Below are 25314 nucleotides of genomic sequence, written 5' to 3'. Positions count from 1 at the left end.
CTTGTACCAACTTGGCCCAAATCATTCACATTTAATCCCATGTGCCCCATTTTGTACCATCTAGATGGTTAGACCGGTCATTGTTTTCACTCCACCTTCAATTTATAGAAGTCTGCAAAAGTCAGCAATTAGCAAGACATTTCCAAGGAAATTAACAGAGCTTTAGAAACTGAAAAGCACGATAACTTATGTCCATGTAATCAAGATTGCAATTAGGACAACCTTGTGGTGCTACAAAAAAAGATTTCACAAAACTCCCTGAAGTTCTTCACAGGAGAAACGTGGAACATCCACTACGAAAGGGACATCAACACATAGGTTAACAGGGAACAACTGCAACAAAGAGAGTAGTGCTTAAGAGAGAACAAACACATGTGCAGCAAACTTTAGCTATATTTATATTTGCATTAACACTACATAAGAGTTCAAACATTCATCCATTACGTTAACATTGACATAGCGCAACTCACAAGATCTACTGCATCTAGAGCCACACATCCTTACTATATATTCAAACGGGAAACAGAATACAAAAAAGATACACACTTGTGTACACAGGAGCTTGATTTATCTATCATTTCACCTAACCGTAGGGCCTTCTACATTTTTGTTAGCTCGCACTTGGTCAGAGATATTACCACCAATCCTAAGGTTACAGAGCAAAGCATCACGTCCGGTTAGAACAATTTGGAAGAACCTGTCCACCTCCTTTGCAAGCAGATCCAGTCCTTGAGAAAGTTTTTCTGACGATTCTCCTAAATCTGATGTCGAGTCTTGCAATACTTCAGCTTCAACAGGGTCTGCCCCGTCTTGCACGATGGGGTATAATTTCTTGACCCCTGAATCAACAGCTTCTAGCTCTTTCAATACCGTGACACTACCACTTGAACATATGCTTCTACTTTCAGTATTTACAAAAGTTTGAAGATCAGCAAAAGCCTCAGCCCACAAGTATGTCTCAGGAACCTTTAGGTCTATCAACCTTTTTGCGGAACCAGAGAATGTTGCAGCAAATATGCTGCATACCAAAAGAGTGACCACCTTAACTCCATACATCGCTCGCATCAAAACCTTTCCCTTAGAAGAGTTCTTGATTTTTGGTAGGTCCAGCGTTTGGACAAGACCATCCATGACACAGAAGCAGTTATCAAGTCGTGGATTCTTCGAAGCGATATGTTGCCTCCATCCATCCAGTGATGAACGTGCACGCACAAACTGCTTTGAGGAGGCACCACCTAGATTGTGCAAAACACATTGAAGAAAGAGGTGGCCCTGTTTCAGCCGAGAAATCTCAGAGCTGAAAGCAATGCAGATATCAAGCAACTTCACACTATTGTCCAAATAAACATCAATCCATTTCTCATCCCAATCACAGACAGGGAGTTCAAGGGCTGTAATTAGAGATTTTATGTCAGTATGAATTCCACACAGTGTCTCCATTGCAAATCTCATCCATGATAACCGAAGGACATCTTCCCTGCCTTCTGGCTTAAGCTTTTTAATCCTACCTGCTAATGTCTCCTCAAAAGTATTCAACAAAGCAAGAAGCTTTGGAGACAGGTACGAACCCTTCGGTGATATCATTCGGAATGGATTTCCAAATGAGAGGAAAGGCCTGTGTGGTTCTTGTGGACGACTCATTTTAGTGCAGTAACTGCAAGATCAAAAGAGAGTCAAACCACATCAGATAGCAAAGAGAAGCCAAGAGCACCAACAAACTGTATCATGGGAACGGAAAAAATAAATGCACTAAAAAACACGGCATGAAAAATAGGTGAAGACATATCAGAAGAGAATCGACGAACTTGTGCTGTAATTTTAGCCCAAAAAATATCAACTTAAAACCATTTGGATAGTTAGATCTTGAAAGCATCAAGAAATCTCTAGATGTTTAATCTCAGATTTATGCCTAAAAACAGAACTTGTATACAATGGAGGAGCCAAAATTCTTGTACAAAGAACATGCGATATCACAAAAATTAACATTTAAAGGAGTTTGATAATGCAACCAAAATACAGAAATCTTGTGATGAAGCACTTCAAAATATCCTGAAAGTCCATCTCAGAAGATCTGGGGTTCCACTGGCTCCATGAATAAATCCTAATTGCTAACTAGAAACAAAAGCTGACAAACCAAGCAGAAGAAGAAGAAGGATGCATCACCAGGTCCAAATAGCAAACCATGTCTCGGTGTCTCTGCTATTATTATGATTATAAAATACAGATACACCTGAATTACAACCTTCTGTACATATGAATCACTTTCTTAAATTCCTTAAATAAGAAACCAATATTTATTAAATCTCTTTCCGTTGAACAAAAGAATTTCATAATACTTGCATCTAAAACCATCATTTCTAGCAAAAAGTCACACCTCTATTACTTATCACGACTTAAAAGAGATAAACATCAAAACAAAAACCATCATCGCTTATATTTCATGTTCCATAACACTAAATAAAATATTTTTCGACAGATCTAGTTATTCACGCATCAGTAAGTGAATATTCAGTTCGATCAAAAAAAGTTGATAATAAATTAGGCCAGAATCTTCAAAAAAGCTGTCAGCATAGTCAGATCTTCACCCATCAAAACGGTCAACGCACATAATTCCTCCAAGGTTTCAAAATAAACCTCGAAAACCACAAGCTCAAAGCCTGATTGCTATCTCCAATTTCAGTACACAATCATGTAAAAATCACTCAAGCAAATTCAAACATCGAAAACAACTAGCCAAAATCCATCAGATCCCTACCAAATAAACCGGTCAACGGCGGCTACCGACTCTCAAAATGAAATTCTAAACCCGATCATATCACATGAAACCACGGCAGAAACGAGGTATATACACACATAAGCATGTGTATATAGGTTGAGAGAGAGAGAGAGAGAGCCTTACCTGAAACAGTACCGGAGTCGCGTAGAGAAGTGGTGAAGTTAGGTACAAAAAGTGTTGGGCAAAAATGAAAGGCTGTGGGAAATGAAATGATAAAATGGCCGTTGAATTGAATGTTTCACTTTCGCAGGATGGATGATGGAAGTGGCGGGACACGTGGTGTGATGAGACTGGATGTTTTTATCTTTCGGGGGTTGTAATTTTTGTATGGTAGAGGAGCGTGTAGGATATCAGAGGCTGCGAAATCTGACCGTTTAAATTTGGTGAGGTCAGATTAAGGCGTGTTTGTTGGGAAAATTAATCAGCAGAAGAAGCTTTCGCTTTTTTCTTCTTCTTATTATTAAATACATGTGACATACTTTTTCTCATGCGGATTGGGACAAACATTTTCTCCAATTCCACACTCCTTATCGCAGTCTTTTCTGACCCACCATTAATAATAATCAATTACGTCTATTTTTTTTTTCAACTTTTCATTAATATTAGGAATAATCACAATCCCTCCTGTAATTACAGGTAAATTTTCATATTATTGAAATTTATTTTCGTCTAATAAATAGGTTCATTCTTTAATAAAAATTTATTGGTATTACAAAAAAAGAAGAAAAATCAATCAAAATTTGATTTTTATTCTCATTTCAGGTCAAACAATTTTTTTCTAATTAGATACCCTTATGACACTTAATATGTACTTTTTCATATGTATTAACCGACGAACATGTATAAGGGTAATATGATTATGAAAAAAAAAAATATTTGTCCCGCAGTAAATCATTAAGAAGGGGTAAATATGGGTTTTTTATAGTTAATATCAACAAATTTCGTAGATATGATTTGTTAGATAGAAGCAAAACTCGAATGTACTAACTGTTATTTTTCAAATCACATGAGATTTACATGTAATTACACCAAATTTCAAGAGAGTGCAACGGAAGTATCCCTAACATCCCTGATGTTTGGTGTAATTAAATTAGATCTCTTGTAGGTTGCGAAATTACATCTAATACCATTGATATTTATTTTTGTTTAATAAATAGATTCATTTGTTAATAAAAAATCATTAAATTTGCTGATATTAATAAAAAATTAAATAAAAAATATATTTATCTCTAATTGATTTATTGTAAATTAAACAAATCTTTTGAGGTTGGGATAAGTAGAGGATGATTAATATAAAGACCTAAATCTAGTAGAAAAAAATGAAATTAGAGTTTAATAATTAAAAAATGAATTTGGACATTTTTACTAATGGGCTAAAGTGGCATTGATTTAGCCCAATAAAGGTGTTGGACACTAGAAATGGGCTGTGAAGAAGATCCAAGTTTGTCCTCACTGGGGTTCATGGACTCATCACTGCTTGCTTAATGCCCAAATATATATATATTTAAAATACCTCCAATTTTGAATTGCTTCAACATCATTTCTTTTGTGAAAGTTATGCATAGATATGATAATGATTACTATTTCTTGATTTGATAAAAATCCTTTCTTTTTTCTCATTAAATTCATGACATTTATAAGTTTGTACAACATTTTTTTATATACTCACAATCCCACTTAGATAGTAACCTAAGAGGGGCATGAAATCTCAAACCCCAAATAACAGTTTGGTTGCAAAATAATATTGCACACATACAAATTATAAGATATATTCTTAAATATACAAATGATGTGACTTTTATACACATTAAGCTTACATATAAAATAAAATCCTTTTTTAGGTAAATGATATTTTTTTATTATAATTATGACCGTTTTTACACTTTTCCACCTTTCAATTTATCATCTCAAAGAAATTTGTAAGAAAAAACATCATATGCAATATACATGTAGTATTTAAGAGCACTTGTGATGTTTTTCCATGACATGAAAATTGATTGAAAAATAATTATATGTAAACACTTACAAATTTCACAAAATTGAGATAATAAATTTAAAAAAAGGGTGGAAAAAGTATAAAAACAAGACAAATGGCAAAATGTAATTTACCGGTATTATCTATTTAGAGAGAAAAGAGTTGTAATTTATTTGAGAGAGAGAAGAAAAGGACGGGGGGGTACACATCCATTGCCAATTGCCAGCCTAAGAACACAAAACATGGCCTAATACATCCATTTGCCAGCTCTCACATTGACACCACTTGTCCCCATTCTTCTCTACACAAACACTAATTCAATTCCATACCATCTATATCTCTAACATGGCATGTGCTTGCCTACCTTACTAGCCTGCCATGGATGATGAACCCACCCACCACTACCGCCACAAGAATCCACACATTTACTTCATCCAAACCAGCTGCCCAAAATGTTTTGACCTAGTTATTCCACCCTACCCCCTCATTTAAGAGTAACCCTAATTCGCTTCGACCCCCAATGATTCAGCACTTTGGCCATTAGGCTGTAAGAAATGCTACACCTGATACTTTGTGCACTGAATGTGTCAAATGATGCAGCACTGGTGCACGGTAGTGCCACCATGTGCAGCATCGACAAGGCTCATCTATCGAACCGGTAGGAGTTCCACCTAGTTTGTTGTACAAGGGTAACCGTGATTCTATCATGCATCAGGGTGTTTTACGCACTGGACATCGGTGACCCACTCATGCGCGCATCCGGTGGCAGTGTCTACAAGTACCGGAGAACACATTAAGTAATCTTGACGGTGGTGGTGCATGCCACCTAATTTATCTTGAATGCAACAGCTAGAATAGAAGTGGAAAGTGATGAGACCAATCAGAAAATGAAATAAATTGTTGTGTGACAACTGGTCTTCTTTAATCTCCAGGAAAGGCCACAACAATTTACTGTAGTTTCTATAAGAGTAAAGAATGATTCAATTCACTTTACAAAGGCTATTGATACTTGAGACAACTAAATGGCAAAACAATTGTGATCAATGCAAGTGAAGTTGATGACAAAATGGTATATAATAAATAGGGAAGGAAAATTTTTTGAATGACAAAACATCGATATTGAATTGTAAATCTATCTAGCTGTTAACTTATGGCTCCTAATGCTATCTCCTTCACTAGCATCAGAGATACCTTCACTGCTTCGTTTGTTGATCGACTCTTGATGCAGATGGTTCTTCTCGGAGGGAACTTGACGAGTCACGAGCAATTCTTCTTTCCTGCATTTGTAATCAACTTTTAGTAACAGGAAGTTTATGAAAATAATATGACGAGCAATCTACTTGTTTATGCATTTTTAAACTTGAAATTGCAGGTCATTGAGGGTGAATAGAGTTTGAGGCATACGTCGCGGGACAGTAAGTCCTCCGACTCCAGCATGTGAATTACATGACCCATTTTGGGCCTCTTCTGGGCATCGGGATCAACGCATCGAAGGGCTACCAAGATCACACGTTTCAGCACCTTTGAAGCGGGCCGTTCGGGCAACTTAGGATCCACTACTTCCTCTGATTTCCTGTTCCCAACCATCATCTTCAGCCAATCAATTAGATTAACCTGGAACCATTTTTCATTAGTCAGAGTTGCAGAACAAACAAGGTATTCGCTCCACAAACCTATTGCAAAGTCACTAAGGCTTTTCTCTCCTTGAAACTAACCTCTCCCGGTGGCCGACTATAATCCACAGGAGCTCGTGCAGTAATGATCTCCATGATTAATATACCAAAGCTATAGATATCACTCTTCTCATTCAGCATACCAGTACAAGCATATTCTGGAGCAACATAACTGGCAAATAACAAAATACAGTCAATCAAAAGCAGCACAGTTTCATAACATTGATGCATATCAAACATTTATGTTTTAGGAACAATGGACTAACCCAAATGTTCCCATCACTCGAGTCGTCACGTAAGATCTTTCTGAATTTAAAAGTTTAGCAAGCCCAAAATCCGACAACTTAGGGTGCCAATTGTGGTCTAGCAGTATGTTACTGGACTTGATGTCACGGTGAACAACTTTCGGTTCAAGACCCTCGTGGAGATAAGCCAAGCTGCAACAAAGAAGAGTTCCAAATATAAGAAAACGAACACTTTTGCAAGACTATAGAAATCACAGTTTACCCATACCCTTTTGCAGTTCCTATAATTATATTCATACGGATCTCCCATGTCAAAGGGCTGACTTCCCCCACATCTCCATGAAGCCACTGGTCCAAGTTTCCGTTATCGATGTATTCATAGACAAGCATCCTGCACAGAGCAACATATTAACAATGAAGAACAGTTAAAGTTTTCATGCTTAATGACAGCAAAAAGAAAAATGAATGAACAATACCTGTAAGCTCCTTCAACACAGTATCCGAGCAATCTCACGAGATTCTTGTGTCTGACACGTCCAATTGCTTCCACCTCCACTTTGAACTCTTTTTCAGCTTGACCCCTGAGAGTGCACTGGTAGCATGAGTTTAAGGATTCAAGCAAAATGAGAATAATGCACAGAGAAGCAAACCTTCCTGGTTTTAGTTCATAAAGGCTTAAAATTTTCCACTTTGGGAAGCAAGAAGAGAACAGTTACTTTGGCGCATAAAAGTGTTATTTGACTTCAAGCAACACATTCCTTCCCACTAGTGAAATAAAATCTGCTAGTATCTCATATTTTCTTATACTTGAACTTGTAAAGGTTAATTAAGATATTCAAGGCAAAAGGAAATCACGTTCCTCCTCCTTTACCCTGAGCCAAGCCAAGCCGACAATTCAATTACATTTATTTGAGTAACGGAATGCTCTACATTTGGCAACAAACGAACATGCAACTGAAGGAAAACACATGCATTTCTACATCCCAAGCTAAGAGATCTTCTATCATACAACCACCCAACTGCGCATCCATGAAAACGAGCTAAAACAAGAATTATCAATTCAAAGAAAACATTCTTTCACCGACAGGCAAACTCTACTATGTATTAACAATCTGTTTCAAACTAAAGCAAATTGAGGAACTTCCTAACCTGTTGTTCAACAAATTCTTTATAGCGACTCTGGTGTTATCAGCCAACACGCCATAATATACAATACCATATCCACCTTCACCAATCACATTCTCATCTGACAAGCCATTAGAGGCCGCCTCAAGCTCTCTCAAAGTATACCACCTTCCCCATCCCAAATGGGATACCTCCGGCAACGACCCGCTACCTCCAAATGATCCAGTTTCAGCCCCACTAGTAGCTCTGCTTTCGCCGCTAGATGCCCCCCTATCAGAAAACACCACTCTGTGCTCCACCTTCCCCATATCTATCTGTATCTCCGGCACGGCCTGGAAAAATTCAAAAGGAAAGACGAAAACTTAATCACCATTCTTGACTTCTTGATGTTACTACTAACAGTATGGCGTAACTATATCTGAAATTGGATTAGAAATGAACCATCATTTGAATTTTGCAATAAGTGATGTTCATTCTGTAAAAGGAGAATCAATTTGACCTAACCCGTCCATTAAATTAGATAAAATCACACGCCAAAAAGGAACTAATACTAGACTCACGAATTTAGTGGGTTCAACCGTTCAAAATTTTTTCACTTCATTAACAACTATGCTATGCTCTGGTCTAGCGGAAAACAAACTCAAATTACTGCAGAAGAATTTGGTTTCAGGGGAAAAAACGAGTGCAAAAGAAAATCATAAATGTGTGAGAAGAAATAGATCTTAAAAATATACCGGAGGCAGAATGGGACGATGATCGGCGGCGGCGGAGTCGCGGACGATCTCCTGGATTTCCTTGGATACGACGGGAGTAATCTCACTGGCGGGCCGGTGTAGTTTACCCTTGCCGCTGCTCCGGCGGCGCGAGGCAGTGATGCAAAGAGAGATTAGGAAGAGGATGAGCACAATCACTGCTCCGACGACTATTCCAATGACGACCCAGAGATGCAGCCCAAAGATCGAGGTCTTCTTCGAGAGCTCGGTGTCCACAAACGCCGTATCTAACACTGACATCTTTACTGTAATTTACTACAAATTAACCAAACCCCGTATATATCTATGTATCTGAATGTATAGGAATATTTACGCTGGGTCTGTTAGTGTGTAAAAGGTTAAAACCCAGCCATGCAAAGGGGAAGCGAAGCTGGATTACATGAATCTTGAATCGCGAGGCTTCCGGAGAAGAAAATCAATGTTAATTCAGTGTGCATATGAAACATATATCACTCTGTGTGTGCGCACGAACAAGAGAAGTCGTTTTTTATTGCCGGGGAACAGAGAGATCGAAGGAGATGAGATTTAAGACTTTGAACTGAAGTGGGGTCTGCCGGAAATGGGTTTTCCGGCGATTGACTGTGTGTGCGAGAGAGAGAGAGAGAATCTATCTATACAAAACTAGCATCGTGTGTCAGTGCGCCTGCGTGTTTGGTTTTTGTTTTACGACTGTCCAAAAAGGAATTAATTTATATTTTTGGTTTTCCTTTTTTCGGAGCTAAAGAGTAAAGACAGCCTTTTTCTTGTCTTCTTTTTAATTTTTCTTTTTTAGATATACAAATCCTCTCAATATTCATATTTTTTTCTTCATTTTTTCACCAACTTAAATGCCCACATTATTATCTTTACCTAACTACCAAATCATTCATTACTTTTATTTAATTATAATAATAATAATAATAATAATAATATCAAATACTTGGTATATAAAATCTATTTTTGATAAGTATGAAGCGAGTAGAGGGTGGGGAAGTAAGAAATTGAAATTGGAGAGCTTTATGGACCCCACCCCCCAGTGTTAACGGTCGGGATGACGGTAATTGGCATGAACCTCATCTCCCCTACACGTGTCGATCTCACACTCACCCTCACCCTCATCTATGTTTCTGAGTTGGACTATTTATTGGGCTGGCCAAGTAAAAACGGGACCATGAGGTTCGGACTAAGAGGGTTCATGGAATATAATTTATATAAATATGGGAATCAGGACAGAGCATTTATTAATTAGGGTAATATTTTTATTTTAGAATTAATTACACGCACCTCTTTTAAGATTTGATATAATTATATATAAATTTTTTATAAATTAAAAGATTATATTTAGCACTCCTAAGGTTTGCTTTCATCTAACAAATAAATTCACTCATTAGTTAAAATTCATTGAATTTGGTGATATTAATTCAACATTAATTACTTATTACAAGTCAAATAATTCTTTTCAAATTAAACTATTCTTATAATAGTGAAAAATATATATCCGATCACATGCATTACAGCGTGAAGACGTATGAGGGTAATTTGATCATAAAAAAATATATTTGACCTACTATAAGTCAATCCGGGGGTAAATATATTTTTTTTATTTTTTTTCTTAATGTCAACAAACTCGGTGAATTTCGACTGATTAAGAGACTTGTTTGTTAGATTGAAACAAATCTTAAATGTGTTTGATGTAATTTTTTAAATCACAGAAAAATTATGTGTAATTCACCAAATTTTAAGAGATCGAAGCGTAATTATTCATTTATTATAAAATAAATAAAAAGGAAGGAAAGAAGGAGGTAGGAGATAGGAGGAGGGAGAGCATTACTTTGGATTTAGCAGTACCTGTTCACTATCTGTTTTTTGTTTTTTTAATAAGAAAATTATGAATAACGAGGTGGGTGTTGTCAGTGCAGTTGTCTGCATGTGGAATTTCCTTTTGTAGGAAAATAATTGGTATTGTTTTTAAAATTTATTGGGGAGAATGAGTTTATACAGACTCAAATATTATTGCCTAAATACTTCATATGATTTTTTAATTTTATTGAAATTCAAGATAAGAAAATGGCGGAGGATTAAGGTATGTTACAAAAATACTCTATGATCATATATTACTATAATTATTATATTATATAAGACTTTATTTGGAATGAAAATTCAAATAAAAAATTTAGATAAATAGTTGCAAACGACTTCATTTGGATACTAAGAATAATTTATAATGAGAATCAAAATATTTTCAGATCATTTGAAGCATAGAATTATGAATTGAATCTTTACATCATTCCATGCATAAGATAATATAAAATTTTCATTTAGAAATCAAATGTTGATTGATGTAATTTTGGAAAATAGATAAGTAATTGATGATATATTTAAAGCTGAAGCTAAATAACATCCAATTTGGACTGTCTGAGAAACGCGACTATACAGCAAGCGCTAGCCTGTGCCAAGTAAGTAATACAACGTTGTTTGGTAAAAGCGAGTTATATAATTCTACTAGCAATTATTCCGTGGGCCCACGCGTTTGACGTTTCTATTTTCCGTTCTAATTTCGACCAAAAGTCAGAAACTCTATCACAATTCCATCCGAAGCTCGTTCCGATGGCGACCACGAAAATCTTCTTCTTCTTCTCCTCCTCCTCCACCACTTTCTCTCTCTACGTCTCCGTCATCTCTCTCCTCTCCATCGCCTCTGCCTTCTCCCCTGTCGATCACTACCTCGTCAACTGTGGTACTCATTCCGCCGGAACTTCGGACCTCGATCACCGAGTATTCACCGGCGACGCCTCCCGATTCCTCACCTCGACCCTGACGATACAACTCGAGAGCACCGATTCACAGCTCACTTCCCCTTCCCCCTTCTATTCAACCGCTAGAGCCTTCGATCATCCCGCGCATTACACGTTCCCGATCAGGGATAGGGGAACCCACCATTTGGTACGCCTCCATTTTCACCCATTTCGGAATAATTATAACGATTTACTTGAAGCTGAATTTCATGTCGTCGCCAATAAATTTTTGTTATTACGCAACTTTCGCATCCCGAAAACCGATAATTTCCCAGTAATTAAGGAGTTTGTTATCCCGGTTGCTTCCAAGGAGTTGAAAATCGCGTTTGTGCCCTCAGGGAAATCGAAATTCGGTTTCGTGAACGCGATTGAAGTGATTTCGGCTCCGCAAGATTTAATTGCCGACGTGGCGCAGTTGGTTGATTCTGAGAAGAATGAGTGGGTTAATGGGTTACTGAAAAATGGTTTTGAGACTGTGCACAGAGTGAATGTGGGAGGTTTTAAGGTGACCCCGTTTAATGATTCTCTATGGAGGACTTGGGTGACAGATGATGATTACTTGGTATCAAGTGATGGCTCCAAAGAGATTCATTTTGGGGGCCGAATTATGTACCAAATGGGTGGGGCGAGTAGGGAAGTGGGGCCGGATAATGTGTACAATACCGCGAGAGTAATTAAAAGCTCTGATGATTCGATTCCGAATGGGAATTTAACATGGTCGTTTCGAGTGGAGAAGGGTTATAGTTATATGGTGCGGATGCATTTTTGTGATATAGCAAGTGTGGCTGCAGGCATGCTTTACTTCAACGTGTATGTGAATGGGAATTTAGCTTATGAGAACTTGGATTTATCGTATATGACAAATAGACTGTTGGCTTCGCCGTTCTATGCTGATTTTCTGGTTGATGGGGATAGTTCCGGAAATTTGCTTGTGAGTGTGGGGCCGTCAAACATGAGCTTGCCGCGAGCTGTTGATGCCATTCTCAATGGGGTTGAGATATGGAAGTTGAATAATTCGATGGGTAGTTTTGATGGGGAGGTTTGCTCAGATTTTGTTTGGAGGAGCTGGAGAAGGGGGCATGCAGGAGTTTTGCTTCCTCTGGTTGCTGCTGTATTCTTGTTGCTATCTGTGTCTGTGTTTTTGCAGTGGAGAAGGAGTGGTGCTGTGGCGTGGTCGCGGTTGCCTGTGGATGTTTCTGAAGCTGATTTGAAGAGTGGCAATCGTTTCTGACCCATTAAAGTTTGATGGCTTTGCAGAATCAACTCACTCTTCTGGTCTTTTTTATTTGAAGATTCTGGTGATAGTTATTTCGTGTCTCAAGAAGCTGCTATTGTCTTATGCTTTAAGTAAATACATGTGAAGGATTGTAGTTTTAGCGATGCCACTTCAATTATTCTACACCCTACTATATCTTTGTTTTTTTCTCCTATGGCCATAATCTTCAAACCTATATTTGTTTCATTTAGTTAATCAAGTGTGGAATACAGGTTATTACTACCATATATTATTATCTCCAATCTTGTGTAAGAAAATATTTCTGCAAAGATTTGTGGCATGGATATCTTATTATGAATGTGTCATTGGATATTCTGACTGAGGTTTTGTTTGTCAATCAAGTAATTAGTGTTCTCTCCAGTATACACTCTCGTTTTCCCAGCTAGTTTTTGCACTGATTGCGGCAATATTTTCATATACTTTTGTATTTATGCTCTTTCCTTCTTTTCATGTATCTCCCACTTATGCATGTCTCAGTTTCTTGCACCGGCACATCTACAGCATTTATAGTATTGTTAGGCCAAAACAATTATCCAAGTTCCAGTGGAGGTGCCACTGTAAAGCAATTGTTCGGGAGCTCTTAAGCACTTTTTCATACTATAGAGAATGCTGAACAAACTTTAGTCCAGTATTCTCTTTGTGTGATTATATGACTTGTTTATCTGGGTGTCTTTCGTGGTTAGAGATACTTATACTGACTTGCATATTATGATGTTCTGAACTTGGGTTATGCGACTCACATAATATGATGTTCTCGACTTGGAATTTTGCCCGTCATTAGCTCAAAGATGTTACTACCATAGTGCAAGACCATAAGCTTGCTTCCTAAAGAAGTAAAAGCATGAAAAAAGGGCCAGTAGTCTTGTTTAGTTCCAAAGAGTACATGCAGGTTGTGCTAATCAGGTAGGGGAGTCATCTGAGTTGAACAACCTAAACAACAGGCATGCATCTTAATCCAGCTTGAAATTGCATCAGCGTGTGAGACCTAGAACACGTCTGAGGTCTTTCTTGATTCTGGTAGAGCAGTAGGATTTCTTTGTTGTTCCCTATTTCAAGGGTGAGAGTGAGAATTAAAAGACTAAGTTGAAGGGTTTCTAAGAATGTGGATGTGGACATTTTATTTGGGTTTAGGTCGTAGAATCTTAAACTGGGCTATTAATAGTTCAACCCAGCTCAAAGGTTTCATTCAAGTTGATCCATGTTTATGAGGACAATCAGTGGAGTCGTCTGACCAGGCCTCAGTTTGTTATTGGACCATATCAGTCTTTCAATCTGCTTGACCTTAGTTTGAGAAATCACTTTGCTTAGCAAACACGAGTAATATTTGGTTGAAGTTGAAGGTGGGTCATTGAAAATGGTTGGGATTTATGATTTATGAATGAAGCATGTTAAGCCACATGGAACGGAAAAGGAAAGAGAAGTTTTGGATTTGATTGTTTGGGCATAGACGCACTAATCTTGAAGCATGTTGCTTTTATAATCAGGTCAACTCCATTACATTCTGACTGCTCTTCGCCCCTTAAAGTGCGAGTGTATGTCCGGTTTGTGTTTTTCTTGGCCCCTCAATGCGCCTTCTCATTCTTCTGCACGCTACATTTCTACTAGTGCTGAAAGGCCGGGCACGCGTCATCACCAACAAATTCCAATCTTTCTGTTCTAATTATATATATATTGAATTGTACTTGTAACACTCTTTAATGTAATTAAATAGCAATGCAACATAAAGGCTTGAAAAGATTAATGATTTCCAATGACTATAATATCGTATCGAATTTTTAATTTATTTACCACCTCAACGTTTAACATAAATTATAATAATTATTCATTATTTGAAAAGTTATAAATACTATTACGATTTTAATGCATGTCTAATAATGAATTTATTCCGTTAATCTATATTAAATTTTTATTCAATTTGTGATAAAATAACAAAAATACTCTTTTTAATTATAAATTATGATTTTATATATGTTTTGGATTTTTCTACAATATTTTATGGACTAATATCTCTATGGATTATTTACCTTGCTTACACTATTTTTTTAATAATTTTTTAAATATATATTTTTTAAAAATATTAGTAAGAGTAAAGTAGTAATCTTTATCTTAACATTCAGGAATTATATAATTATCTCTCATTTGAGGAGTATTTATAATTTTTAAATAATAATACAGTATTTGTAATTATACTAAATTTTATATAAAATGGGTATAATTTACTTTTTAAAATTATTATATAAGGATTCAAATAAAAACCCATACTTATTAACTCCAAAAAAAGAAATGCAGTTAAGTAATTGTAATGAGAGTGTAAATCCAAACAGTGTAAACTCGCAACCACTTGTTTTCTTCATGAAACGATTCACAAAAAAGAAAAGAATATGGTTGGACACGTGCAGGCACAAGTGAGGCACGCAGGCCACCATTCTTGGACGCACCAAAACACAATCCCCCCACACATTTCAATCTCAATTTTTAATTTAATTTCCCACCTATATATATATTAATTACTTCTTCAAACTCAATTAATTATTACCGTAATAAACACTCTCCATATAATTCTTCTCTTTTATATGGGTAATGGTGATGACACACATCCATCATAACAATCTAAGTTATAATTTGGAGAGGTGGACTTAATGTTGAAGCCTCCAATTAACTCCAATTCCAAGTGACGTACGTAGAATCAGGTTTGCATGAAACATGCAATTTATACAACAGACAGTTACCTCAACACATTCCATGTCCATCCACATGAGATTTTTGAACCCCCCGATCATGAAACAATGTCAACTTCTTTTCATTCTCATCAATCCAATCAAATGTTATTCAATACACGCACACACATACATATATAAACATATATCCCACATTCATTGACTTTCACACACAGGTCTGTATGTGTGATGCATGGTTCTTGCTGCATGTGCTAAGCCTAGTTGGAAGTGTACAAAATTAGCAAGTACATGTTGTCATTCAAATTCCCTGCTTCCTATATATATAACCTCATGCATCATTAGTCCCTCATCAACATTCTCCTCATATCACACACTACTTATTCATCCTCCTCCTCCTCCTCCTCTCCAACCCACTAATTAATTATTCAATTCAAGACAAAGAAAGATGGATCCAACATCACCACCAGCTTCCCTGCGTGGCGCCAACAACAGCATGATCAGGGCGGCGATAATGGCGGTCGTGGTGGGGCTCTTGGCCGGATACCTCTTCTTGTGGGTGATGATGCCCACATACACCTATAGGCAGACTTGGTTGCCCCACCTCCGAGCTCATACCACTTCCACTTACTTTGGAACCACCCAAGGTAATTCATTCATTCCACTCCCCACCAAAATTTCTTACCTTTTTATTTTTTTTCCAATCATATATATATATATATATATGTATGCATGATATTAATCATATGTTATTACTAGCTGAACGAGAGTGGAGCATGCATTCATTAATTACTCAAATTATAATTCCATCCCATGTGTTGTATTAACAATTAATGTATGTAATTTGCACGTAGGTGCAACTTATTTGGTGTTCACGTTCCCGGTTCTACTTATTGCTCTCTTCGGCTGTCTCTACCTTCATCTATCAAACAAATCAATACATATTCATGATCACACTCACAGCAAAGCCAACGGAGACCGTCGATTCGCAATCTGGAAGAGGCCCATGATCATCCAAGGATTGGGGATAGTGTCTCGGATTGAGCTTGCATTTTTCCTCATGTTCATTGCTCTTCTTGTTTGGAATTTGGCTAACTACTTGCACCTCAGTTTTGAAAATATTACACCAAAATCAGCTGCAGAAACTGGAGAAAAACTGTAAGAACAAATCTTTGTATTTAATTTAATTTAATTACTATATTCATATTTTACATAATTGATGATGCATGGCAGGTGGGAAGCGAAGCTGGACACAGCGGCCCTCCGCCTTGGACTGGTAGGAAACATAGCCTTGTCATTCCTCTTCTTCCCGGTGACACGTGGCTCGTCGGTGCTGCCTCTTTTTGGGCTCACCTCCGAGGCTAGTGTCAAGTACCACATATGGTTAGGCCATATTGTCATGATGTTTTTCACAGCCCATGGCCTTTGTTACATCATCTTTTGGGCCTCCACACATCAAATTTCTGAGGTAAAAATTTTATTTTCTTGCCTAAACATAATCAGTCATATGAATTGAACAACTTATATTCAATTTCTTTGTTGGTTCCAAGTTCAGATGCTGAAATGGGAGAAAACTGGGATATCCAATGTAGCTGGAGAGCTATCCCTATTAGCCGGACTGATGCTGTGGGGTGCGACATTCCCCCGGATAAGGAGGAAAACATTTGAGCTCTTCTTCTACACTCATCACCTCTACATTCTCTTTCTCATCTTCTTTGTGCTCCATGTTGGCATCAGTTATGCTTGCATCATGCTCCCTGGCTTCTTCCTCTTCATGATCGATCGCTATCTCAGGTTCTTGCAATCTAGACGAGGCGTTCGTCTCTTGTCCGCCAGAGTTCTGCCCTGTCAAACTGTTGAACTCAACTTCTCTAAGAGTAAAGGTATCCGTTATCTCAAGGAGTGTCCGTGTAATTATTCATTGTTGTTTTAACTGTACTTATTTGAAAAAGTGAAGGCAACTGATTTGTGTTATTTGGTTCTTGTGTTTCCAGGTTTGAGTTACACTCCTACCAGCATCATGTTCTTGAATGTCCCTAGCATTTCTAAGCTGCAGTGGCATCCTTTTACCATTACTTCAAGCAGTAATCTGGAGTCTGATAAGCTCAGTGTCATTGTAAAGGTAGAGGGAAGTTGGTCTAATAAGCTCCACCAGTTGCTCTCTTCTCCTTCACCCGTTGATCGGCTTGAAGCTTCCGTTGAAGGGCCTTACGGACCTCCTTCAACCGATTTTCTAAGGTACTATACATGCCTCTGTCATATCTTCCATTTTACACTCCGAATTTTGTTAATAGTTTAAGCTTTTAAATGAGGTAGATGAGACAGTACTGACAGAATCCTGTTTCTCTAGGCATGACCTGTTGGTCATGGTCAGCGGAGGTAGTGGAATAACCCCGTTTATCTCCATCATCCGGGAGCTTGTCTACACAGGCGAAATGTTGAAACTCAAGACCCCAAAAGTCCTCCTGATCAGCGCATTCAAGAACTCTACCGACTTGACCATACTAGACCTGATCCTCCCTATTTCTGGTGCCCCATCAGAGATTTTCAAGTCAGGGTTGCAGATTGAGGCCTACGTAACGAGAGAAAAACACTCGACTACTCAAGAAACAAAGCTCGTTCGCACCATCTGGTTCAAGCCTAATCCATCTGATGCACCAATGTCTCCCATTCTAGGCCAAAACAATTGGCTCTGGCTCGGTGCCATAATCTCGTCATCCTTCATAATCTACCTCATTTTCATTGGCATTTTGACACGATACTATATATACCCCATTGATCACAACACTAATACCATCTACCGCTCTGCCTCAAGAGCTCTGCTGCACATATTATTCCTATGCATTGGCATCGTTATCGCTGCAACCACCGTTTTCCTTTGGAACAAGAGTGGAAATGCAAGGGAAAGTGTACAAATACAGAACTTGGAGGGGGCAACTCCTCAGGCCTCACCAAATTCATGGTATTATAATGCAGACAGAGAGTTGGAGAGCTTGCCTCAACAGTCACTGTCCCAATCTATCAACGTGCACTATGGTGAAAGGCCTGACCTCAAAAGTAAGTAAACTGAAATGGACTATGATTATGCAAGACTTTTGGCATTCTTAATTTGAGTTAAAAGTCCTTAAAAAAAAATTGGTTCATTTGTAGGATTTCTGTTCGAGCGCAAGGAATCAAGTGTTGGGGTTCTTGTCTGTGGTCCGAAGAAAATGAGACATGAGGTTGCAAACATATGTTCATCTGGTTTGGCAGCTAATTTGCACTTTGAGTCCATCAGCTTTAGTTGGTGATTTTTATCATCATTTTCTATACAGAGAAGATGCAAAACTGGCCTCATTCTGCTGAGTTTGGGATTTTTTTTTTCTGGTTTTCTTATCTTTTTCTTGTTTCCTCTTCTTTTTGGTCGATGAGGCTGTTCAAACACGACCTGTAAATGGGGAAGATAGGTTTTCTTCCTTTGTGTAACATGCAAACATGAATAACACCAAATGTCGTACCATGTTTTGTTGAAAAAGGCTTCACTTCTAGGCGATCGATGAATGCATGTTAAAGAATTAATAGCAAGACATACTATGAAATATGTGTAAGAAGTATAAGTTACATGGTTCAAGACATAGTAAAGTTACAAACTTTCCACTGACAGTAAAGTGTGTGACGAACAATGTTGGACCGTGAAAACTTGACCAACATGTAATATTATGTCATACTCCATGTTCCAACAACACAGACTTCAGCATTAGGAAGTCTGTTAGGTGGAATAGAACTTGTTCTTGTTGAAGAAATTAAAAGGGGTTGATAAGTGAAACTTCATCAAAACTCCCACAAAAGCATGAGAAAAGAGAGCATTACCAAACTGAAGATTTTGGGTCGTTGTAACAAGCTTTCTTAATTGCCACATATACACATGTCTCTTCTTCATAGTTCAAGTCCTCTGGTGTGGTAATGAACAAGACTCCCCTAAAGAACAAATTATGTAATGATAAGGTATAAGGATGTCTAGTTGTTTCCATGAAGTTCTATTGAATCCGGCCCACTTCAACTACTTCACTCATTCACCTAAATTTATGCCATTAGAACAATATTTCCTGAAGCGACATCATCAATTTCTCAAAATTTGCTTCTCGCTAGTGGTCATCATCACTTTTCCCCTTTAAATAAATAAACTCTATTTCTCATTCTATCTTCTTTATTACAGAAATGGCTGACAATGATCATCTTGTCTCATAGGAGCTCTATATACCAACCAACTTATGGTAGCCAAGTGTGAAAAGGTAATTAACGTGTGCACTCCTCAACCTAGTTAATAATGATAATATATACACAAAAATCAAGCAATTGAAAAGAAAAATTCACTCTTTTCGGCTCTAAGTTAATTAGTGCTAAATCATCCTGACTCTTTAATTTCAATCAGTTTCTACCTAAATACTACTTGAATTCTCAAACACTTGACCAAAAACTGCAAGGAAAATGCTGACATCAAAGAAGTATGTAAGAATACATATTAGTATTTAAAAAGATTTGAATGGAGATGTATATGGGATGAGGGGTCAGTGGTCCATTATTGGTTGCAACAACCTTGTCAAGTCACCAAAAGCTTCCCATATTTTCGACCAACAGGTTATATATGCACATCATTTTCCCATAGTAGAAATTACTTGCCTCCCACCAGAAGAAGCTTCACTCCAGACTCTAAAGACTTGAGGTAGAGAGACGAGACATCAAAGAACAACATCAATGGCTTCCTCTACAGTTACTTCTGCTATCAGAGGAGCAATTTTGGTGCTGGCCCTTGTGGTTTTTCTTGGTAATATTATGATGTGGATTATCATGCCAACTGACACATACTACAATGACTGGTTGCTTCATATTCTTGCTGATACAAACTCAACTTTCTTTGGAATTCAAGGTAACTGTTTGTTTCTTTTTATCTGCCTGTTCTTTTGTGCAAAAACTCATGCTGTCTGAATCGTTTTCACTACATGACAGGTCCCATAATGCTGGACTTCACATTTCCCATCTTGTTCATTGCTGTTTTGGGATGTTTATATCTCCACTTGGGAAAGAGAAGAAGTAGTTTCATTCAAAGGTATGAAGTACTTGGCTCTTGCATCTGAGGCCTCTTTTCTCATCTATTTCTTTATGATTCACACTTATATATACAATTCTGCATGTTTCATTTAATGGGCAGCAGCAAAAGGATTGAAAACCTGAAGTTCATTAGACGGCCGATGATCGTTAAAGGGCTTGGGATTGTAAATCTGACAGAGCTGGCTCTATTCACCATGTTCATCTCGCTCTGTGTCTGGTACTTTGCAGATTATGTGCGGCATTGGTACAAGCAAGTTCCAGTACGATCAATGACCAGAGGTGAAAAAGTGTATGTTCCTGATCCTTAACAACATGTACAAATTATTACAGCCAACAAAAATCTTCAGACTCCCATGTAATGTATTGTAATGCAATTGTTGTTGGGATATATATATATATATATATATATATATATATGCAGGTGGCAAACAAAATTGGATAGAGTGGCAATAGTAACAGGAGTAACAGGGAATTTGTGCCTGACATTTCTGTTCTATCCAGTGACAAGAGGATCATCAATCTTGCCAATGTTGGGGCTAACTTCAGAAGCCAGCATCAAATACCATATTTGGCTTGGAAACTTAGCCATGTCACTCTTCACTGCTCATGGATTTCTCTACATTCTTTACTGGTCCATCACTAATAGATTATCTGAGGTAATCAATTACATTTCTTAATCTAATCGTTTATGTTATTATTATTAATACACACTCTTAATTAATTAATGCATTTTTTGGATTAAAATTATAGATGCATGGAGACATAGTTTTACAACCCTTTTTGTAGGCTATAACTTGTACAAGAATATTAATGATGCTCTCTTTATTTCTTGATTTACTTTACCCCATTATTATCAGAAATTATTCTGGATGTTATGCTTTAATTTATTCTGAATTTTCTTTGACACATTAATTGAAAAAATTCAGAATATACACAATAGTACTATGAATTTGTAATAAGACATTCCAACCGTTAAGAGACAACCCAATTTGTAATAAGAGATTCAAACTGTCAAAAGACAATCCAAGTGAGTACTCTTAACTGTCTAAATCTACGAATGACTTTATTATATATTTTTATTTATTTAGTTTTGTTATTTGGGGTGTTGGGAGTGGAGTAGTGCACTATTTCTTGAAGGTATTCCCAACCAACACGTGTTATTTTGGGAAAATGGATTTTCTTTTTTTTTGGTTTGGTGTTTTTTTTGTGGGGGGGGGGGGGGGGGGGTAGGTTGTTTGAGTGGGATGGGTTAATGAAGCAAAGAATGAGCAATTGATCAATTATTATGAGGTGCCACTTATAACTAGTTAGGTGAAGTGGTCAATATAAACACTTCGTTTACAAGAATCTTAACCACATTGCACCATTTTCATAATCTCCCAAATTTTAAAAGAAGTAATTTCCTTGGAAGCAAATGCAAGCAACCTATTGTAAATAAACAAATTATTCTTTTATAAAAAAAAATTAGTAATTTATTTTTCTGTATTTTTTAAAACACAACAATTTATCTCCCTATATTTTTTAAAATAAAACAATTTACCTCTTTAGACAGGTAAGTAAATTGCTTCATTTTGAAAAATTCAAAAGGATAAATTAATTTTTTTTATAGGGAATAATATATTCATTTACAATATTAAGAACATAAATTGTTATTCACTAATTTTCTTGATTTCCGATTCTTGCTCAAAGTCCCTTAATATTGAACCTTAAGTCATAATTACCTCTTGGCTTGTATGTGAATGCCTTTTGACTTCAATTACAATTTACTTTGTACCCCACCAAACAATCCTTTGAAAAAGATAAAACCAGCACAAGATCAATTAATTATTACCATCAATTCTGCCCTGTTTATACTCTGTTTCATTTCAAACTCTCAATTCATGACAACAATTCTGTTCTATGACAAAACTCCACTACTTTAGGAAGTTAGTCCCTGTGAGCCCACCACCAATGTAAAATCCAAACATATGAGTGGCAAACCTAAAGTGCTCCAAATATGTGCCCACCCATTGTCCTCTCTTTGTGTCTGTATTTTTGGTAGTAGGTAATTGTCACTAAAGGGGCTTTGGGGGAGAAAATGAGAAAACTCTTTAGTAATTGGTATTAGTCTTTTTTTGCTATCATGGCTTCTAGAATTGGGACCATTCATCAAAATTTGGCCATGAACCAATCCATTTCAATATGGGGTCACAAAGCTTTTTCAAAGATGAAAGTGGAGACACAAATCTTGGACATTGAGATAAGTAGGTTGAGTTGCTTTATTGATTCATTGTAAAATTTGATAAATATTAAATGATCATGGCGTCATTATGGCATCATCATGACGCTATATTTTTTCCAACTTTTCAAAGAAAGAATTAAAATTTTCTTTTTACATATAAGTAAATATTTTACTTACTAGAATAACATTTTTCAAAAAATCCAATCCAAAATCGACGTCCCTTTTCTTTTCCCCCTAATTTTTTTTGTTTGAATTTTATGTAGATGCTGAAATGGGGTGACCACTATGTATCAAATATAGCAGGAGAGATCTCTTTGTTGTGTGGATTGGCCTTATGGATCACAACTTACCCTACCATAAGAAGGAGGATGTTTGAGCTCTTTTTCTACACTCACTACCTCTACATTTTCTTCATCATTTTCTTCATACTACATATTGGCATTGGCTTTACCTGCATTATGCTTCCTGGCTTCTATCTTTTCATTATCGATCGATATCTGAGATTCTTGCAGTCGAGAGAGAAAGTCCGATTAGTCTCTGCACGTGTTCTACCGTGTGAAACTATTGAACTCAACTTCTCCAAGAGTCGAGGTAATGTTGAACCTACATATGAACTTTTGCACATCATCTATCCCTAATTATTTATTTTTGCAGGTTTGAAGTATAATCCTACAAGTACCGTCTTCATAAATGTGCCCACCATTTCCAAACTGCAGTGGCATCCTTTCACCATTACTTCAAGTAGTAACTTAGAACCAGAAAGGCTAAGCGTTGTGATTAAATGTGAGGGCAGTTGGACTCAGAAGCTGTACGACATAATCTCATCACCTTCGTCTATTGATCGCCTTCAAGTGTCCGTAGAAGGACCGTATGGACCAGCTTCAACTCATTTCCTCAGGTTCAAGAAACAAAAATTGTCCATATATGATCTGCATGCACACACACAATAGCACATATGTAGTACGTGTGTCTGATATGCACAAAGAGTATGTTAGTTTCTTGATTCACATGTTTGGTGGACTTTTACAGGCATGATGTGTTGGTGATGATTAGTGGAGGAAGTGGGATCACACCATTCATTTCTATAATCAGAGAGCTCCTCTTTATTAGCTCTACACTAAAATGCAAGACTCCTAGGATCATGCTCATTAGTGTATTCAAGAACTCTTCACACCTCTCCATATTGGACCTTATCCTCCCAACTTCAGGCACTCCTTCAAATTCAGGCAACTTAGACTTGCAAATTGAGGCCTATGTCACAAGGGAAAAAGGGCAATCAAAAGACAAGTTACAAAGCCCTCGAACCATATGGTTCAAGCCAGATGCATCTGATGCACCTATATCTCCCACTTTAGGCCCCAACAGTTGGCTATGGCTTGCTGCAATAATCTCATCATCTTTCATCATTTACCTTGTGCTCTTGGGAGTTTTCACCCAGTATGTGGTTTACCCTATTGATCAAAACACCAATAAGCTCTATTCCTACACCAAGAAAGGTTCAATGAACATGTTATTCATATGCTTCTCCATAATGATAGCTGCTAGTGCTGCTTTTCTCTGGAACAAGAAACAGAATGCCAAGGAAGCCAAGCAAATCCAGGACATGGAGGAATCCGTGACGAGTAGGTCATCAAACTCATCATTTCATCATGATGATGTAGAAATGGAGAGCCTCCCCCTACAATCAACCATCAAATCTATCAATGTACATTATGGTCAAAGGCCCAACCTCAAAAGTAAGCAAAGTTCAATTTTGAAGCAACTGTTGTGTTATAAATTTTCATTAATTTAGTGTGGAGGGAGACTTTGAACTTGGCAGATGAAGAAATTGATGTGGACTTTTACTGTAGGAATCTTGTCGGAGATCAAAGATTCGAGTGTTGGAGCACTTGTTAGTGGGCCCAAGAGGATGAGGCAGGATGTTGCAGCCATATGTTCATCTGGACTGGCTGATAATCTCCATTTTGAATCCATCAGCTTCACTTGGTGAACGTCTGTTTGCATACGAGTGCATGAATAAAACAATGCATAGACTATAGTTTATAATACCATATATTGAATTTGAGTTTTGAAGCCATTATGTACCTTACCGTTGGGAATATAGCCATATAAATAAGCAGTTGCTGCATTTCTGTAATATATAGTTTGAGATGATGCTTTAAGAAATGTATGTTTGGCTCATGTTTTATAAAGTAAAAGAATTAAGGTGTTCAGTTTCCTTTTCATGTCCTGTTTTCTTTCACCGACACCAACTAATGTACAGTTTCTGTTACACGAACCCTCTAATTTCAACAAGAATCTCCAACTATCCAACTACGCAATGTAGTCAGATTTGGACTCGTCTTCGTGAGTGCAACGAACTGATGAAGTTTATTCTTGATGTTTGTTTCAAATTATGTGCACTTCAACTAAAGCAAAATTTCTGCTCAGAATCAGATGGACCAAAATTGGCTTACAGAGCTTTGTGCACAATCTCTGAATGAGCAACGCTCAAATATAGACCATTCGTACAAATATGGTATACATCCTATCCATTGCCAGCAACTTCTCTGTGAAAATGAAAGGGGGAAAAAAAAGATAATACATGCTCCGAAGGAAAAAGAAATGAGACAAAAACTAACAGTGAGAATCTTTATTTTATGGACATACAACGTTTGCTATTACTTTCCGCAAGGCAATATAATCTAAGGTGGTAACAGCTGACTTCATGAAG

At 37.2% G+C, this 25314-nt stretch overlaps 6 protein-coding genes across 8 annotated transcripts in view; 3 read left to right on the top strand and 3 right to left on the bottom strand.

Moving 5' to 3' along the window:
- Positions 376-3088, bottom strand: LOC105172903 (protein BPS1, chloroplastic-like). 2 transcript variants are annotated; one of them, XM_011094514.2, is made up of 2 exons: positions 2900-3088; positions 376-1654 (listed from the first exon to the last, which is right to left on the bottom strand). In XM_011094514.2, exon 2 carries the CDS (start codon positions 1639-1641, stop codon positions 580-582), a length of 1062 nt encoding a protein of 353 aa, XP_011092816.1. In that variant the 5' UTR covers positions 1642-1654; positions 2900-3088; the 3' UTR covers positions 376-579. The 2 variants fall into 2 exon arrangements, with proteins under 2 accessions (XP_011092816.1, XP_020548522.1); XM_020692863.1 differs by lacking the exon at positions 2900-3088 and adding an exon at positions 2756-2893.
- LOC105172894 (probable serine/threonine-protein kinase At1g01540) lies at positions 5635-9242 on the bottom strand. Its single transcript, XM_011094502.2, has 8 exons — positions 8529-9242; positions 7819-8126; positions 7146-7250; positions 6938-7060; positions 6691-6861; positions 6467-6596; positions 6156-6365; positions 5635-6028 (listed from the first exon to the last, which is right to left on the bottom strand). The coding sequence occupies exons 1-8, from the start codon at positions 8805-8807 to the stop codon at positions 5945-5947; spliced, it is 1410 nt and encodes a 469-aa protein (XP_011092804.1). The 5' UTR covers positions 8808-9242; the 3' UTR covers positions 5635-5944.
- On the top strand, positions 11109-12932 carry LOC105172886 (probable receptor-like protein kinase At5g24010). Its single transcript, XM_011094490.2, has one exon. The coding sequence runs from the start codon at positions 11154-11156 to the stop codon at positions 12570-12572; it is 1419 nt and encodes a 472-aa protein (XP_011092792.1). The 5' UTR covers positions 11109-11153; the 3' UTR covers positions 12573-12932.
- On the top strand, positions 15652-18878 carry LOC105172876 (ferric reduction oxidase 2). Its single transcript, XM_011094477.2, has 7 exons — positions 15652-15939; positions 16147-16450; positions 16526-16760; positions 16848-17175; positions 17287-17530; positions 17643-18349; positions 18443-18878. The coding sequence occupies exons 1-7, from the start codon at positions 15741-15743 to the stop codon at positions 18580-18582; spliced, it is 2157 nt and encodes a 718-aa protein (XP_011092779.2). The 5' UTR covers positions 15652-15740; the 3' UTR covers positions 18583-18878.
- LOC105172854 (ferric reduction oxidase 2) lies at positions 19872-24819 on the top strand. Of its 2 annotated transcripts, none has more exons than XM_011094445.2 (8): positions 19872-20198; positions 20279-20378; positions 20481-20669; positions 20802-21036; positions 22865-23192; positions 23256-23499; positions 23631-24337; positions 24452-24819. In XM_011094445.2, the coding sequence occupies exons 1-8, from the start codon at positions 20027-20029 to the stop codon at positions 24589-24591; spliced, it is 2115 nt and encodes a 704-aa protein (XP_011092747.1). In that variant the 5' UTR covers positions 19872-20026; the 3' UTR covers positions 24592-24819. The 2 variants fall into 2 exon arrangements, with proteins under 2 accessions (XP_011092747.1, XP_011092755.1); XM_011094453.2 differs by having other exon boundaries at positions 19875-20198; positions 20484-20669.
- LOC105172867 (RAB6A-GEF complex partner protein 1) overlaps positions 25013-25314 on the bottom strand; it is a gene marked incomplete in the record, with an annotated part of 14539 nt that continues 14237 nt past the window's right edge. The window contains 1 exon segment of the mRNA XM_011094466.2: positions 25013-25314.

Source organism: Sesamum indicum, linkage group LG1, assembly GCF_000512975.1.
Source record: "Sesamum indicum cultivar Zhongzhi No. 13 linkage group LG1, S_indicum_v1.0, whole genome shotgun sequence".
Taxonomy (NCBI): Eukaryota; Viridiplantae; Streptophyta; class Magnoliopsida; order Lamiales; family Pedaliaceae; genus Sesamum; species Sesamum indicum.
The sequence above is the reverse complement of the archived record's forward strand: the minus strand, read 5'-3'. Positions and strand labels throughout refer to the sequence as shown.

Excerpts from the sequence above, each read along its gene's own strand:
- LOC105172894 (XM_011094502.2), bottom strand. The coding sequence starts at position 8,807 with ATGTCAGTGTTAGATACGGCGTTTGTGGACACCGAGCTCTCGAAGAAG. Across the intron at positions 6,862-6,937 it reads ATTATAGGAACTGCAAAAGG|CTTGGCTTATCTCCACGAGG; the intron begins GTATGGGTAAAC and ends TCTTTGTTGCAG. Across the intron at positions 6,029-6,155 it reads AGGACTTACTGTCCCGCGAC|GAAAGAAGAATTGCTCGTGA; the intron begins GTATGCCTCAAA and ends TTACAAATGCAG.
- LOC105172903 (XM_011094514.2), bottom strand. The coding sequence starts at position 1,641 with ATGAGTCGTCCACAAGAACCACACAGGCCTTTCCTCTCATTTGGAAAT.
- LOC105172876 (XM_011094477.2), top strand. The coding sequence starts at position 15,741 with ATGGATCCAACATCACCACCAGCTTCCCTGCGTGGCGCCAACAACAGC. Across the intron at positions 15,940-16,146 it reads TTACTTTGGAACCACCCAAG|GTGCAACTTATTTGGTGTTC; the intron begins GTAATTCATTCA and ends ATTTGCACGTAG. Across the intron at positions 18,350-18,442 it reads TGAAAGGCCTGACCTCAAAA|GATTTCTGTTCGAGCGCAAG; the intron begins GTAAGTAAACTG and ends GTTCATTTGTAG.
- LOC105172886 (XM_011094490.2), top strand. The coding sequence starts at position 11,154 with ATGGCGACCACGAAAATCTTCTTCTTCTTCTCCTCCTCCTCCACCACT.
- LOC105172854 (XM_011094445.2), top strand. The coding sequence starts at position 20,027 with ATGGCTTCCTCTACAGTTACTTCTGCTATCAGAGGAGCAATTTTGGTG. Across the intron at positions 20,670-20,801 it reads ATGACCAGAGGTGAAAAAGT|GTGGCAAACAAAATTGGATA; the intron begins GTATGTTCCTGA and ends ATATATATGCAG. Across the intron at positions 24,338-24,451 it reads TCAAAGGCCCAACCTCAAAA|GAATCTTGTCGGAGATCAAA; the intron begins GTAAGCAAAGTT and ends CTTTTACTGTAG.